The 16,655-nt window shown below is 37.5% G+C and overlaps 1 protein-coding gene across 2 annotated transcripts in view; it reads right to left on the bottom strand.

Moving 5' to 3' along the window:
• LOC107037905 overlaps positions 1-16,655 on the bottom strand; it is a 64,480-nt gene that overhangs the window by 40,461 nt on the left and 7,364 nt on the right. For both annotated transcript variants that reach the window (XM_015256728.2, XM_015256729.2), the window contains exons 2-3: positions 10,876-11,830; positions 4,470-5,408 (exon numbers count right to left, since the gene is read on the bottom strand). In XM_015256728.2, the coding sequence (XP_015112214.1) occupies positions 4,470-5,408; positions 10,876-11,807 (1,871 nt within the window). In that variant the 5' untranslated portion in view covers positions 11,808-11,830. The remainder of the gene's footprint in view (positions 1-4,469; positions 5,409-10,875; positions 11,831-16,655) is intronic.

Below are 16,655 nucleotides of genomic sequence, written 5' to 3'. Positions count from 1 at the left end.
AGAAAAACAGGAGTTCTCAAACAGGTCTTACTTGTGCCAAATAAGTCGTTTGTTAAAAATGATCGAAAAGGGAGTTTTTTGTGCCAAACATGCGACGCGTCCGCTGAGATTGAACATTTTTATTGCAAAAATATATTTTGGTTTCAAAAAATTTTTATTATATAGTATTTTGCTCCCGGCAAATGCTAGTTTTATGGGAAGCGAGGGATAGCAGTTTGTCGTTTCGGCTATACAATAATTACGGATGAAAAATTAATTCTCAAATATTAAAATATTTCTTGATGAACTTCCCTCTATAAAAGATATTTTTATCCTGAAAAGCCACCGAATTCTTCTTCTATGAATGATTCGACTCTTGAGCTAAATATTTCGTTGTTGTTGAAAGCAAAGCAATTATTCATGATTGAGACTTTCAAATTCGAACCAAACAATTATTTTTTGGCAATTTTCAACAAATGATTTTGTTGGCCCAAACAAGACTTGTTTGAGAATTTTGTTTTTCTCTCACTGCGGCAGAATGGACACTGTTAAAAAATTTTGGCTGGAATTTACGGAAAATTTTAGCTTCCCGATGAGTGAAGGTATTATCAGATTGTATTTTTAGTGAAATTTCAAGGGATTTCGTAATTAAAAATTCACAATTTTATGGAAAATCAACAGAAACTGTGAAATTTGGCTCAATTATTCCGTGAAATTAACAGAAATCAAGTAAATTCAGGTGTTTGTATTCTTGAATGGTCAATTAATTATAAAATCAGTGTAGTTTCTTATTGAATATTCATGTTTTGATTGAAAATTCAAATAAGTTGAGGAATTATCATCTCCCCACTGCTTCAAAACTTGAAATCTCATGATGTTTTTCGACTGAAATTGAATTCAATATCACTCTCCTGGACATTTTAAGGAACTTCGTCATTAAGAATTCAAAATTTTATGAAAAAATCCATGGAAATTATAAATTTCAGCCCAATTATTGCATCAAGAGAAAAAGAAATCCGAAAAATTCAGATGAATATATCGTTAAATTTTCAATTAATTTAAAACTTAACAAAATTCGTTACTAAATATTCATATTTCAATTGAAAATTTAAATAGGTTTGAGACTCCTCGTTTTTCTACTACTCAAAGATACTGAACACCATTAAATTTTCACTGAAATCACAAATTTTATCATTTTTCCAGTCGAAATTTGCCGTCAATATCACATTGCTAAAAAAATGCAATATCACTCTCCGAAAAATTACTACTCAACAGTCCCTGAAATTTCATTTTGTTTCCAACATTGTACTGTCTCATTCTCCGGATTCTATTCACGTCTTACACTGGAGGAATTCTCGTTGAATCAGGATTACCCAGAGAATATATGATTATGTACATTCACTCCTCTGATATCGTTACGCTATTGCTCACTGTCCCTCCAGTATTCTGATCCTCCATTCCGTTTCGGAATTTATGAAAAACTAATCCTAACGGTAATACAATAATTAATACCGGCGAAGCGTTCTCACTAATTCGATTCATGAATTGAATTTCGTTTTTGTCATGCCGAGGGAACTCCAAGGGCATCGTGATGCCGAAGACAAGAAAGGAGAGACGCGTGATATAATTGCCGAAAACATTGAAAAAAAAAAAAACACCGCCCACATGTAGACTCTGCGAATAATATTTATATTTGAAGAGCCATAAAAGGGCACAGGGGAGCAATTCGCAGTGCATGAGCCGGTTATTCTCCCCATAAACACCTCCTTTTAAGTTTACTACATTTTTTTAGAGAAAAAAACAAGTGGGAAATTTCTTTCGTCACAACTTGATCAGTATATTTTTGATAATAAATTCGCGATTTGCTTTTGAATGGAATTTCCATGATGATCTATGTTAATTGAAGTTCAATGATTCGTTGATTATAACATTGTCCCCGCGTTGGCAGCCAACATTGCCCCAACATTGACAGTTAACATTGCCCCAACGTTAGTAGCCAGCATTGCCCCAACATTGACAGTTAACATTGTTCCAACGTTGGTAGCCTGCATTGCCTCAACGCTGACAGCCAACATTGTCTCAACATTGACAGCCGACATTGCCCCAATGTTGTAAGCCCACATTGTCCCAACATTTGCAGTCAACATTACCACAACGTTAGTGGCCAGCATTGTCTCAACATGGACAGTTCACATTGTTCCAACGTTGGTAGCCTACATTGCCTCAACATTGACATCCGACATTGCCCCAACATTACCCCAACGTTGGCATTCCACATTGTCGCAACATCGGCTGTCAAAATTGCCTCAACGTTGGCAGCCAGTATTGTCTTAACGTTGACAGCTGACATTCTCCCAACGTTGGCAGCGAACATTGTCCCAACATTGCCCCAACATTAACATTTTTCACCTTTCCCTGAATATTAGTTTCAAAATGAATTTTCTCAACAACAGATGATGTAATCAATCTCATGATCGAACTCGGTCAAGATGGCATTGGGAAGAATATATTAATTAACAATTGGATTAATGTAAACAATTATTTTTTCAGTTATCGTCGAAAAACTGTCGCTCACATACACACACAGACATATATACATCGCGGCATTGTCAAAAACTAGCACATTTCAATTCCTGAAGCCAAACTTAGCTATCCTGACACGAAAAATTTGAAATTTTGGATTTGACGAACATAATGCTTCCATTCGCAAGCAAAAAAAACAATCGTTGGATTTCAAGGACAGCCAGGGACGTCGCAGCAATAATATTCGCACACGTGCACGAAATCCTTATCGATTGCTTTGTAATAGTATAGAATCCACTTGAGCTGAACACCAGATGATTACGCGGTCTTTTTATCAAGATAAGGAGTTTAAATAAACCGTTAATCTAGGTGCGGATATATGTACGAGTTTGCAACTCAATAGGAATGAATTCCTCCCACGTTGTTGTTCTTCTGAATGTTTACAATTTAATTCATCAGGGAAGCGGTTTCTGGACACTGTCAAGACTTTCGTTGTCAGGCATTCAAGTCACTGAATTCCACGCTACCTCTTCACGTCTAATAGTGGGAGACGGTGGGGGAACAGAACAGAATGAGGCGATTTTAGAGGAAAAACTTCAGAAGAAATTTTTGGTTTGAAATTTTGTCAGCTTTAGGAAAGGCACTGTGAAATTTTCTTTCATAGTTGTACTAGGCTCTTCTTTCATACTTGTGCGAGGTGCGAACTTTACACGCGCTGTCTAGGCTACATCAAACTGACATTTGCATTAATTTTTGAATTTCATTAACAATAAACAAAATCCAATTTGCAATGCAGTGAATGAATTTATGGAATTATGTGATGGATCTGAGGATATTATAACGTCACATATCTCCACTATAATTGATAAAGGGCACAAGTTTGTCAAATCTAAAAGACCGACTTGAGGCTTCTGTTTTATTTGTTTGAATCTAGACTTTTATTCGTTAATATATAGGGTTAACCCTAGATTGGGCCACCCTGCAATTGACTGGCTAACCGGAAAAATTCAAAAAAATTTGACTTTGGCAATTGAAGTTATAGTAATTTATAGTTATAGTAATTATAGTAATTTTTAGAACAACATATTTACCAAAATTCCTAAAGAAAACAAATCATTTTGAACAGATGAATTATTTTTTCTCATTTTAAATGAAATCGCCCAGGACGCGACGCTGCCGGAAACTCGCTGAACGCGCGCGGGCAGTGTAGAGTGAATTCGGCAACGCTGGAGCCTAAATAATACGGCGGGGAATCCCCGAGGAGGTGACCAAAGTCGCAGGGTCGCGTTTGATGACCAGAGTAGGGTTAAGGATGCAACCGGCCATCTCGTATTTTTTTGCATAGACGTGTAAATTTATATATTTCAGTAGTTAAGTGGTAAACTGAGATAAGTCGACTTATCTCCCAGTTGAGTTTTTGAGGAATATTTCCGAATCTAAGGAAGATAGCGAAATTTTCGTAATCACATTTGTGGTAGCACTCAATCGGCTCCACAAAAAAGGTTATAACAAAAATTTTGCTATCTCCCTTAGATTTCGAGATATTGATTGAAAACTGGTCAATAGTCAAAATTGACTCATCTCCTTTTACCACTTCGCTACTGAATTAAATTTCGCAGATGCAGTTGATAGTTTTATCCGTACAATGGCGTTGGGGGAAAATATGAGACATTTGTTGTTTGAAATGACCCACTGAAAACCCTAGACTTCAAAATGACTCATCGCCGAAAATTTTCAAAATTTGTTTTCTTAATAAAAAAAAAAAGAAATTCGCTCTATGAAATTTTTCCTTCAGCATGAATTTAACATCGTTTTACCCCGATGATGAATAGTTTTCACAAAGCACTCTTTATCAAGATTTTTTGCAGCCGCAGGAAAAGCCCTCTGAAGTTAATCTACCAAAATTGCTCATGCACAAACCGCCCAAACCGTCGAAATTACCAATTAAAATTCAACAGTAGTCTTACCTTCTGCTGAAGTTCGCAGTACTCTGATGCTGCGGCGACCTCGACACCGGACTAACGGAAGCACTAGCACTACCACTATTTATCGAAATATCCCTCGAGGAAGATCCACTAGCACTCTGCCTCCTGCCCCTCTCCCCACTTCCCGGCGTTCTGGACCTGGTATTCCTGCGTCCTCTCCTCGGCGTAACGATCCCCGAACTCGAGTTCCTCACGACCGGCGCACTCGACGGTCTCAGCACTGTTCCAGAGCTGGTGCCGTTGGTCTGTGCAGCCAGAATTTCCGGTGCAATAAGTGCAATATCAGGTAGTGAATTTGGTGCTGATATGACAGACGATTCAGTCATAGAATCCGTTGCGATTGACGGTGGCGGTGCTCTTCTTGCTCGGTCAGCCTCCGGAAGCCTGAGATGCCGAAGTCTTCGCATTGACGCGCGCACCCACGAGTTGGCGGGTGAATTTTGAATGACATCCCGTGAAATTGAACTGTCGTAATCGTCATTTTGAGGGGGCGATTCGTCGTCGATAGTTGTTGTTATTGTTGTCATCGATGTGGCATCGTGACTGGTGTCATCGTTGTGCGGGGGATCGGTTGCACTAGCGGGTGAGGACTTGCCCGTCGCCTCGACGGACATCGCGACACTGCCATTTGAGAGAGGATTGTAGTCGCTCGGGGGACGCATGCGCACGAGCTGCTGTCCCTCCAACCGCACGTTCTCTTCACTCGCGGGCTCGGCTGTCTGGTGACTTTTACCGGGGATGGGATCACTCGGGGGATCGTTTAACGAGGGGGTTGGAGTGGTGTTTGAGGGGGGGACGGGGGGCTGGTGGGAGGCGGAGGATTTCGAGGGGGGACGGGAGCGGTGGTGCTCCAGCTCCTCCACCCAGGACCAATCCACCTCGGAGCACTCCGAGGACGAGGCTGACGGCTTCTCACTTTGGCTGGAATTGAAAATTCTAGGTTTAGAGGGGATTTCAGTCGGCGATTCAATGGGCATTCAGGGAGGGATACGATTGGAGCAGGGATAGCCAAATTTGTAATATTTTATTATAGTTAATATTGTAGCACTTAATTAGATAACATCACTCTTGAAATTTCGTATCATCAATTCGAATATTCAAATTGTCAACTATTTTATCAATCAATAATTCGAGGTAGGAAGATTGACGATTACTTGCGTAATCGAAAATCCCCTTTTAAGAAATTTGAATTATTCACTGAGTAGTAAATTTACAGTTTCATATTAACGTGCATATTAGTGGCCATTCAGGGATGATACGATTGGAGCAGGGATAGCCAAATTTGTAATGTTTTATTATGGTCAATATTGAAGCACTTAATTAGATAACATCATTCTTGAAATTTCGTATCATCAATTCAAATATTCAAATTGTCGACTATTTTATCAATCAATAATTCGAGGTAGGAAGATTGACGATTACTTATGTAATCGAAAATCCCCTTTTAAGAAATTTGAATTATTCACTTAGTAGTAAATTTACAGTTTCATATTAATGGGCATTCAGGAAGTGATATGATTTGGAGCAGGGATAGCCAAATTTGTAATATTTTATTACGTTTATTGTTGTAGCCCTTAATTAGATAACATCACTCTTGAAATTTCTTGAGTACTCAAGTATCATCAATTCAAATATTCAAATTTTCAACTATTTTATCAATCAATAATTCGAGGTAGGAAGATTGACGATTACTTATGTAATCGAAAATCCCCTTTTAATAAATTTGAATTATTCACTTAGTAGTAAATTTACAGTTTCATATTAATGGGCATTCAGGGAGTGATATGATTTGGAGCAGGGATAGCCAAATTTGTAATATTTTATTACGTTTATTGTTGTAGCCCTTAATTAGATAACATCACTCTTGAAATTTCTTGAGTACTCAAGTATCATCAATTCAAATATTCAAATTTTCAACTATTTTATCAATCAATAATTCGAGGTAGGAAGATTGACGATTACTTATGTAATCGAAAATCCCCTTTCAAGAAATTTGAATTATTCACTTAGTAGTAAATTTACAGTTTCATATTAACAAATTTTAAATATAGCATTATTCGTAAAAAATCAGATTATTTTTTTTGAGGAGTATTTCAGTCTGGAATTGATGAAAAATTAAATCGTCAAAATTCAAACAGCATGAAGCGATAATTAATGTCATCATGACTCCCTCACTAGTTCGTTTCATGCATTGAATTTTCATTTTATTTAGCAGGGCGTTGAGGGGGGGGGGGGGGTGGAGAGAGAGAACAAATCGTAAAAAACTGAAAGTATCCGAGGACTTTCAGTCAAAAATTTTCAAAAGTGTATGAAAATTGCGTTATCCCCATTCGATGTGAAGATGGCCGAGGGAAACTAAACACAAAGTGCAGTCAAGTTATTCTAAAAGAATTCATAAATTTTCAAAAATCGTTTCCGGCCACGTGCACTCATTTAAGATCCCCCACCGAGCCCCTTGAGGTCCTGAGACAACTGGGTGCGCGTGCCCAAGGTGATATCCGCGATGTTTCAGTGCGTACTTCCACTTCCGGTTGCGTGTATTTGAATCTAAATACAGCCAGGGTTGATGCTAATGGCTCTTTACGCTATTGACCACGTGCCAATGGTCGAGTAGGGAAAGTACCTTTGCTGGTGCTAGGGCGAGTTATCGCCCAGGTGGCACGCACAGTCTACTCTGTTATTCTACTTCAAAATTCTAATTCTGATTCTGGATTTTTTAAGGCGGAAAAATATGCAATGGCACAGAAATTATCATTGAAAGTCCGCATGAGGATGTGGCTCACATTTTCATTAATGGTAACTGCGAGCTCTTGCATCTGTTTTTTTTTATTTATTAATTTTCAGATTTTCAGTAAACAATGTTGAAAATTTTTCGCTGAAATTTTCGGTAGATTTTTTGGAAATTTTTATCACATTTCGGTTCCAGAGAAGATTCAAAATTTCATGGAATTCATTTTCATGGATAATTTCATGGTAAATTCTGTTTAATTATTCTCTGAGGATTAGTAGAAATCAGGAAAATTCCGGTAATATATTCTCGAATTTTAAATTAATTGAAAATTGATGTTAATTCGACTCTGAATATTCATGATTCCATTGAAAATTTTAATAGATTGAGGAATTCTCACTCAATACTGTTTACAGATCCAAAATTTCAGTGAATTTTCAGGGAAATCTAAAACTTTCTTGAAAATTAATAATCGACTATTCATGAAATTTCAACTTTGTTTTCAAAAATAAATATTTGTCTTCAATTTAGAAAAAAAAATGAAGTTGTTTCGAAAGATTTGTGACACTGCAATTGAATTCCGTTAATCCAGTTGAAAAAGTATGAACTGACTCCGAATATTCTAGCATAAATCTATAGTTTTCAACATAGAAAGTTTATTCGTTGGGGTTATCAATATTCATTTCTTTTCGCGCAATTCTCCCCTCGTGCGATTCTACGGAAATTCCATATTTCGTAAATAATTTTACACGAATATTCAACGCCGCACTAGAAATATTGATTATTTAATTGGATGTTCGCTATATTCTTCAAGAAAAAAGAGTTTTCATAATTTCATGATATAAAGTCAATACTTCTTTGATTATTTGACCTGAATACTCTGTGTTCCGTAAAAATATTCATCTAGTAGTTTAAATTATTCTAAAAATTAAAAAATGTACACTGTTAAAGATTCTTGGCTGAAACTCCCGGTACACGTTTTGAAAAATTTTATCCCGTTTTAGTTCCACTGAAAATGCAGTAAATTTCGTCATTAAAAATCCAGAATTTCATGGAAAAATCAATGAGAACTGGAAATTCCAGTTGAATTATTCCCTGAAAACTAGCAGAGATTAAAACCATTCCGTTAAATATATTCTGGAATTGTTAATCAATTGAAAATTGATCGTAATTCGGCACTGAGTACTCCTGACTTCATTGGAAACTCGAATAGTTCAAAGAATTCTCATTTCAATGCTGTTCAGGAAATTCCAAATTTCATTGAATTTTCAGTAAAATCTCAAATTTCATGATTGTAAATTGCATTCAATCCCACTCTCCTAAAAATCATGAGGTGATTGTCCATGAAATTTCAATTTATTTATCCAACTCCAGAGATTTCTTCTTTTAAAATGCAAGCAAATTCCCAAGGCGTATGATAGATTATCGAGATCTTCATCCCGATTCATTACGACCATTCTGATATCCGTTAGTCTTACGGTATTGGCTGAAAAAACCTAAACCCCGCAAATAGTTATGCACACTCTGATTTTATGATCCTTGACTTGAAACACTGTATACATTACGAGTGGAATGCAGCTACACGCAATCATAAAAAATTTTTTTGTGCATTCTAGGAATCAACGGGAGCATCTACAGCGCACCCATCACTCCGGAATACCGAGATTTTTTTCACATGCTGAATTCATTGATTTAATAAACCAAACAAGCTCACCGAAATAATAAAAATCACTGAAGTGTGGATAACTAAAGTGGCCCACGCGGAAACCTTGATGACATTCGCTTTGCATACTTCAATATAAATGTAGACGAGCACACGCCTACGTATTATCATAATGAACGGTTACTCGGCTGCGTTTTATTCATTAGATCCCGATTTATTCTGTTCAGAATGAAAACTACTTTCGTATCTGTGGAGATCATCGATGATTGGACATTTTATTCACCGAATTATTGGATTTTATATGCATCATTCATAAATAATAGAATAGTATCGGTGCAAATGATCATTACGTTAGGCATTTTCAAGTGTCCAATGCGTTATTTAAATATTCATTTCCCATAAAAATTTTTTTTTTCGCATTGAGGATATCCAAGTATCTTTTAAAGTTTGATACGAAATAGATCTGGCATATCGTGAGGGTAGCTCGTGGGGTTATTTGGAGACGAAAACTAATGAAATTTTTGTCTCCGACGCTTTGTTTATAAGTTATCAAGGAAAAAGGACAGCCGATCAAACGCTATTCCCCGATAGAGAGATCATACCCCCTTTCCCATTCAAGGCGGAGGGATGATGGCATTGAATGTCCAATCGATTCCAATCAATTTCATTTCTTGATATTGAATGAGAGTGGAGATATGAATTTTTTACGTTGACTCTGATTTTTAGGGTTCCATTGCTTTTAGGAACCAAATGGCTCTGACGCCGCGTTGAAATTCATTGCGGGTTTTCTCACCCGGGCATGATGATAGAAGAACAATTTTTTTTCAGATCATTGTGCATTAAATGCCCAATCGATTGCCATCATTTTCATTCCTCCAGCCGAAGTGAGAGAGGAGATATGAATTTTCAAAAAGAGGGTCATTTGCGGTGGATTTTTGATTTGTTGACGAATAACTCCTTAACGAAGCGCCGGAGACAAAAGTTTCGTTCGAGTTTTTGTCTCCAAATAATCCCCCCGAGCTACCCTCACGATATGGGGAACCAATTTTGGGACATCCGGTAGATTCAGTTATTTTCAATCATCAAATTTGTCAATTAAATTGCGTTTTGCAGAGACTAGTTATTTTTTTAGCATTTGTTTTTCTTTTAAATACATCATAAAAATTGTTAAACTTTTCGGAAAACCCTTTTTTTAGGCATGGAATCGATTTTTGGTAAAATTCTGAATATGAATAAATTTGTTACGATTCCGAATAATTTTTTTTCAACTTTTGAAAACTAAATAATTCCGAATAAATGATTTTTTTGATGGAAAATTGATTGTTTACAAATTATTTTAAAAAGATGCTCTTAATTTTCTAAAATTGCATTTTGTTCAATCATTTCATCACTTTTTCTTCAGAAGTAAACTTTCTAATTTTCTTCAGATTTTTAACATGTTTTCTAACTGTTCAATATTGAGATTTAAATTCAGGTCTGTAAAGTTCGCATAATAAAATCATTGTAAAATGTCCGAAAACTTGGGGTCACATGGCCCTCAAATGAAAGCTCTAATGTTCGACCACAAAACTAGAAAAGCATATCACCGGAGAGAAAACAGGGATCGGCATCAATCCTTAGATTATTAAAATTAACAGAAGTTGCACCTTACAATAATTAAGATTTACTTATCTTCATTGAAATTTGAAAAATAATAAAATAATTGATAATCTGAATTTTCACTTGCCTATTGAGTAAATAATTCCAAATTTGATAAAAAAGATTTTCGATTAGTCAAATAATCGTCGACCTTCAAAACTCAATTATTGACTGGCAAAATAATTCGGCAAATAATTAAATATTTGAATATTTAATTGATGATTAATTCAATAATGTGAAAATTGTCCAGTAATATTAGCCAATTGCCTTAGTCTTCCAGAAAATAGCCAAACTATTCGGATACCCTTAAAAATAACTCGAATCCCCAAATCGACTTCCCCAAAATAAACCAAACTTACCAACTAGATGAGCTGACAACCCCAGAAGTAGACGGTTGACACGAATAATCGACATGAAAGCTCGTAGACCTCTCGAACAAACAAGAATCTTCCTCACTGCCACCAGCACTCCACGACTTCCTCTCCAGCCTCTGTGCTTTTCTCCTCCCGTTGTGCCTCACCTCATCCACCCCAAAATTCACAGACTTCGGTCTATCACCCATTGAAAAATCGAATCTAGGTTTTTTGGAAGGAGGCGACACGTCGTACCCCAGATTATCGAATTCCGTGGAAACATCGCTTCCCCCGCTCTTAATAACCGGACTCTCATCATTGCAGTCCAACTCTTTATTACAGACATCAACATCGTGAAAGCTTCCACTGGGATTTTTGATGAAACACATGGGCTCGAGGGGATAGGGGTTCAATCGTCTCGTCTCACCCCCCAGACCCTCTTCGTCTACGAACTCTTTGGTTCTCCCATCGATTTCCTCTTCGTTGTCATCCAATTCCGATAGAAAATCGAAGGCACTGATGGCTTGAGCTTCAACCGTCGACTCATCCGCCTCTTCTACCCACAAAAACGGCTTAGGACTGTCCAGCTGATCATTCCCCTCGCTTTCGAGAGCATCTGAAGCAGAGTTCATCACGGGTTCGAGATTCTTCGTGATGTCCCGCACCCTCTTGATGGTCTCTGAGGACACCACATCGATTCTCTTTCTCGTTGGCACCACCTGATCATGCCCCAGGGTCACCAAGATATCCCCATTGTCGCAGTACTCACGCACTAGTTTGTGCTCTCGTGTCAACGACAGCTTCTGCTCCAATTTCGGGGGACAGACGTCCAGGAGGTGCTCCTGTTCGTCAGCCGTTGCGTCGTGAATTGACGCCCTGGAGACATTGATGCCCCCTTCGAGGTCAATCAAGTCCTCGTCGTCTGCGACATTCGCCATCTTACGATTTCGGTTCTTGCCAACTGCAACATAAAGTGAGAGACGCATTAAGGTTAAAGTTAAGGAGGTGTTCTAGAGTCAAGTGGCTGGAAGTAACGCCCTAACTTCACCCATATAACTCTAGAATGGAGCGACTAGGCGCACATTGCCACCTAAATCTATCAAGAGCTATTGTAGCGGCCGCTTGATCAAGACTTTGAATAGTTAGATCATCACCATTCTATCCGACCGAGAATCGCACCTGAAACCTCTTGTATGTGAGGCAACCCTCTTTTTTTTAAACCAGGTTTTCATTCAAAAACACATTTTTACGGGGAAACATCAATGTTGTTGGTGTTTTTGTGCTTAAAAAAATGAAGCAACCCTCTCACGCCATTAACGGACAACGCCAACGCTTAATAAAAGGATTGAACTCGAAACTCTAATTTTTTTAGAATTTTTAAGCGTCGAGAAATACGATAAATATAAAAAAATGAAAACGGGCGGCGCTGCGCTCATTGAGCGAGTGATTAAGGGGTACCGATGGATCAATTTTGTGGATTACTTTATTCCCTCTGTGAGAAACCAAACTGTTGCGAGTATAAATCAACCGAGAAGATAAATGGGAATGGGATTCACTCTAGAGTGTAATTTAATCGGACGGGGAGAAAAATACTAGCGAAAAAAATGGGATTTTATCGAGATGGAAAACGTGAGAGAAAAGATCAGTTGAAGTTTCCCCTGGCAACGATATTCTAGTATACGATCCAGCCGTTCCACATACAGCCCCATGACTTTCCTAAGTGTTACAGCGACCTGGTGACCAGGATAGAGATCGCATCACGAAAGGTTTATAGGTGCGGTCCTTATTTTCAGGAGTACCGTGGAAGTACCGTTGGGCACGATCAACTTGAGGATGAAAATACTGATGCGCCGGGGGACATGATGGTCTATATCCTGATTAGGTTTTAAATTATTCTTGACAGATCACTTCAGGTGAACGAGGTTTCTGTGATCGCTGATACCTCGAAGTTGAGAGAGTGAAAAGCAACAGGATTTTTATTTTTATTTTCAAGGTATTTTCGAAGTTCGAAATGAGAAGACATTCATTCCAATTGGATTTTTGCAGATTTTTATACTTTTAAACGTGGTTGCAAGCTCCATATAAAGGGGATGAGATGACGAACTCATATTTGGGAAAAGGTAGATAAAAAGGTGTTTGTTATCTAGAGTTTTGACTTGGGTGAATTCTAAAAGGATTTTGATTTATTAATTGATTGATTGATTGAGAATGTTATTACTGTACATTATATCGTACAAGTTCCATAATGACACAAGTCATGTAGCAAAGATAATAGAAGCAATATAAACAGAGGTTCAGATAATGAACACACACGCTGTAAGTGTTACACTGTTTAACGTAAAAGGAAAGCTGAAAAGGGCAGGTGGTGGACTGTCGACAAGAGCAAGAAAAAGGCATTAATGAACGTTAGAAAAGGAGGTTAAAGTACGGAAGTACAGCAATCGCTATCTAGGGGATATCTCCAAGATGCTCCCCCAGAGCCGCCTCGAATGATGATTAATATAAGGGGGATGAAATGATGAAGCCAGATTTAGGAAAAGGTAGATAAAAGGGTGTTTGGTATCTAGAGTTTTGACTTGGGGAATTCTAAAAGGATTTTGATTGATTGATTGAGAATGTTATTACTGTACATTATATCGTACAAGTTCCATAATGACACAAGTCATGTAGCAAAGATAATAGAAGCAATATAAACAGAGGTTCAGATAATGAACACACACGCTGTAAGTGTTACACTGTTTAACGTAAAAGGAAAGCTGAAAAGGGCAGGTGGTGGACTGTCGACAAGAGCAAGAAAAAGGCATTAATAAACGGTAGAAAAGGAGGTTAAAGTGCAGGCTGCGGAAGTACGGCAATCGCTATCTAGGGGATATCTCCAAGATGCTCCCCCAGAGCCGCCTCGAATGATGATTAATATAAGGGGGATGAAATGATGAAGCCAGATTTAGGAAAAGGTAGATAAAAGGGTGTTTGGTATCTAGAGTTTTGACTTGAGGAATTCTAAAAGGATTTTGATTGATTGATTGATTGATTGAGAATGTTATTACTGTACATTATGTCGTACAAATTCCATAATGACACAAGTCATGTAGCAAAGATAATAGAGACAATATAAACAGAGGTTCAGATAATGAACACACACGCTGTAAGTGTTACCCTGTCAAACGTAAAAGCAATGCTCAAAAGGGCAAGAGGACCTATAGGGATATCCCTAAGGTGTGTTGTCCCTCATCGAGACAAACTCGATGTATTAATATCAATATTGAATTTCAATTTGGTTGGAGTCGCCATCTTAGCTAATTACCGAAAATTTCGTCATCTTCTTGAACCGTTGACTTGAACCGTTTTACCGCTTCGTGTTACTGATTTGTTTGAGAAATCACAAATTGAGTATTCGCAAAAAAGTTCAAGTTTTTAAGTAAGTGATATATCTTCGACGATTTTCTTACCAAAATTGTGAGCTGATTGCCAAATCTCTCTCAAAAACGCAGCCATCAGTGAGTGAAATCCAATAAAAATTTACGATTTTATGCACAAATGCTCTAATGAGGGAACGTCAACCTTGCACTTGACCCAAACACTGGAATACACCCATATTAATTGAAACTAATTCAAGAAAAATGCGATTCTGCTATTAACTGCGAGGTTGAGCCTCCGATGGCTCTCGCAGAAGAGACTAATATCCACTGTATATTGACAGACCAAGCAATCAAACACACTTAGGAACCATTAGCATGTCGTCGATAATTTTGTTGTGAATGTGCAGTGTGGGAGAAGCTCACGATACACGCATGAATACCAGATTATCATTGACAAGTCCCCATATGCGAGAGCAATTCCATGATGACGATAATACGAGGAAAAATCGTTTTGTTATTACGATGAACCTGAGAAATTGGTAATGATAATATAATAACGATAATGACGATAATATGAGGAAAAATCGTTTTGTTATTACGGTGAACCTGAGAAATTGGCAATGATTCTTCAATTTTCAAAGTAGGAAATCTAAATTAGAGTTGAAAAGATCCAAGCAAAGTTTATGTTGAGACACAACAAAGTGGTAGTGCATCAAACTGTATAAATAAAGACAGTCACAGGCCGTCGGCCAAATTGCATCGTTCAATTTTCTGAGGGGTTACGATCACTAGTAAATATTCTACTAGATTTTTTTATCGTTCAGAATCAAATGACGTCACCTATTCTGTGGATGCAACAACACCTTCAGTAATAGATCCCCCCAAATATTTATATGTTTTTATCAAAGACTCGACTATCACCAGAGTGCATCGAACTTTTAATCCCGCGGCTAATGCTATGAATCCCTCGCATCTATCGCCCAAGAGTTGATGTTCCTCTCTAACATTCTAGTTCAAAAGTCTCGTAGATGTTCCCACCTGTTTCCACACACACATGCACATCCACTGGGACACTTCAACCTTTGCACTGGAATAACCGACCTAACAGAAAGTCCTCGGCCACTAGAATCTCATTGACAAGTCCCCATATGCGAGAGCAATTCCATGATGACGATAATACGAGGAAAAATCGTTTTGTTATTACGGTGAACCTGAGAAATGAGTAATGATTCTTCAATTTTCAAAGTAGGGAATCTAAATTAGAGTTGAAAAGTTCCAAGCAAAGTTTATGTTGAGACATAACAAAGAGGTAGTGCATCAAACTGTATAAATAAAGACAGTCACAGGCCTTCGGCCAAATTGAATCGTTCAATTTTCTGAGGGGTTACGATCACTAGTAAATATTCTACTAGATTGTTTTATCGTTCAGAATCAAATGACGTCACCTGTTCTGCGGATGTAACAACACCTCCAGTAATAGATCCCCCAAATAATTATATATTTTTATCAAAGACTCGACTATCACCAGAGTGCATCGAACTTTTAATCCCGCGGCTAATATTATGAATCCCTCGTATCTATCGCCCAAGAGTTGATGTTCCTCTCTAACATTCTAGTTCAAAAATCCTCGTAGATGTTCCCATCTATTTCCATACACACATGCACACCCACTGGGACACGTATACCAATCGCTTTGCATTGGAATAAACGACCTGATAGAAATGCCTCGGCGAGTCATTTGGCCGCCCGCAGTATTTACGCTGCCCTCTTTTTGTTGTTTCTTCTCCTTTTATCTTCATGACGGTTTTAGACGCTCCGAAGTCGGTCACTATGTAGTAATCTTAGACCAGATTCATTCTCAGTGACTCCCGTTGCATCTCTCTATCGTCAATTTGAATTTCATGGGTCATTGTGAATTAAAAATGCTGGCTTTTGCTATTCTTCACTCATTATTTGACCTGAATTTCAGCTCTCATCCCCTCTACACCGTTTTTTTTTCATGGAATATTGACGTTGTTTCTTTGGTATTGTAATGAAAATGTAAAATACTCCATATTTTGGTGTTAATTTATGAATATTGATTTAAATATTAATATTTTTTATTTGTTTTTTATATTAAATTATTTTAATATTATTATATTTAAATTAATAATCATAAGTTGATAGAATAATATAAATTAATGTAATTAGCATAATAATATTATGCTAATGACATTAATTTATATTATTTTATTTAGTTTTATTTGCATTTCCGTCTTCACAATTAGGTTAGGCCGTGACTATTCGCACCATTGCGTGAATCACTCCCGTACACTCCATACACTCCACGCATGCGTGAAGTTTGTGTGTTTCACGCAGCCGAATTTTCATACTGCTGTGTATTTCACGCAGTTGAAGTTTCATACTACTGTGTGTTTCACGCAGTTG

The sequence above is a fragment of the Diachasma alloeum genome, unplaced genomic scaffold, assembly GCF_001412515.2.
Source record: "Diachasma alloeum isolate Michigan unplaced genomic scaffold, Dall2.0 Dall_scaffold_00271, whole genome shotgun sequence".
NCBI classification, from domain to species: domain Eukaryota; kingdom Metazoa; phylum Arthropoda; class Insecta; order Hymenoptera; family Braconidae; genus Diachasma; species Diachasma alloeum.
The sequence above is the reverse complement of the archived record's forward strand: the minus strand, read 5'-3'. Positions and strand labels throughout refer to the sequence as shown.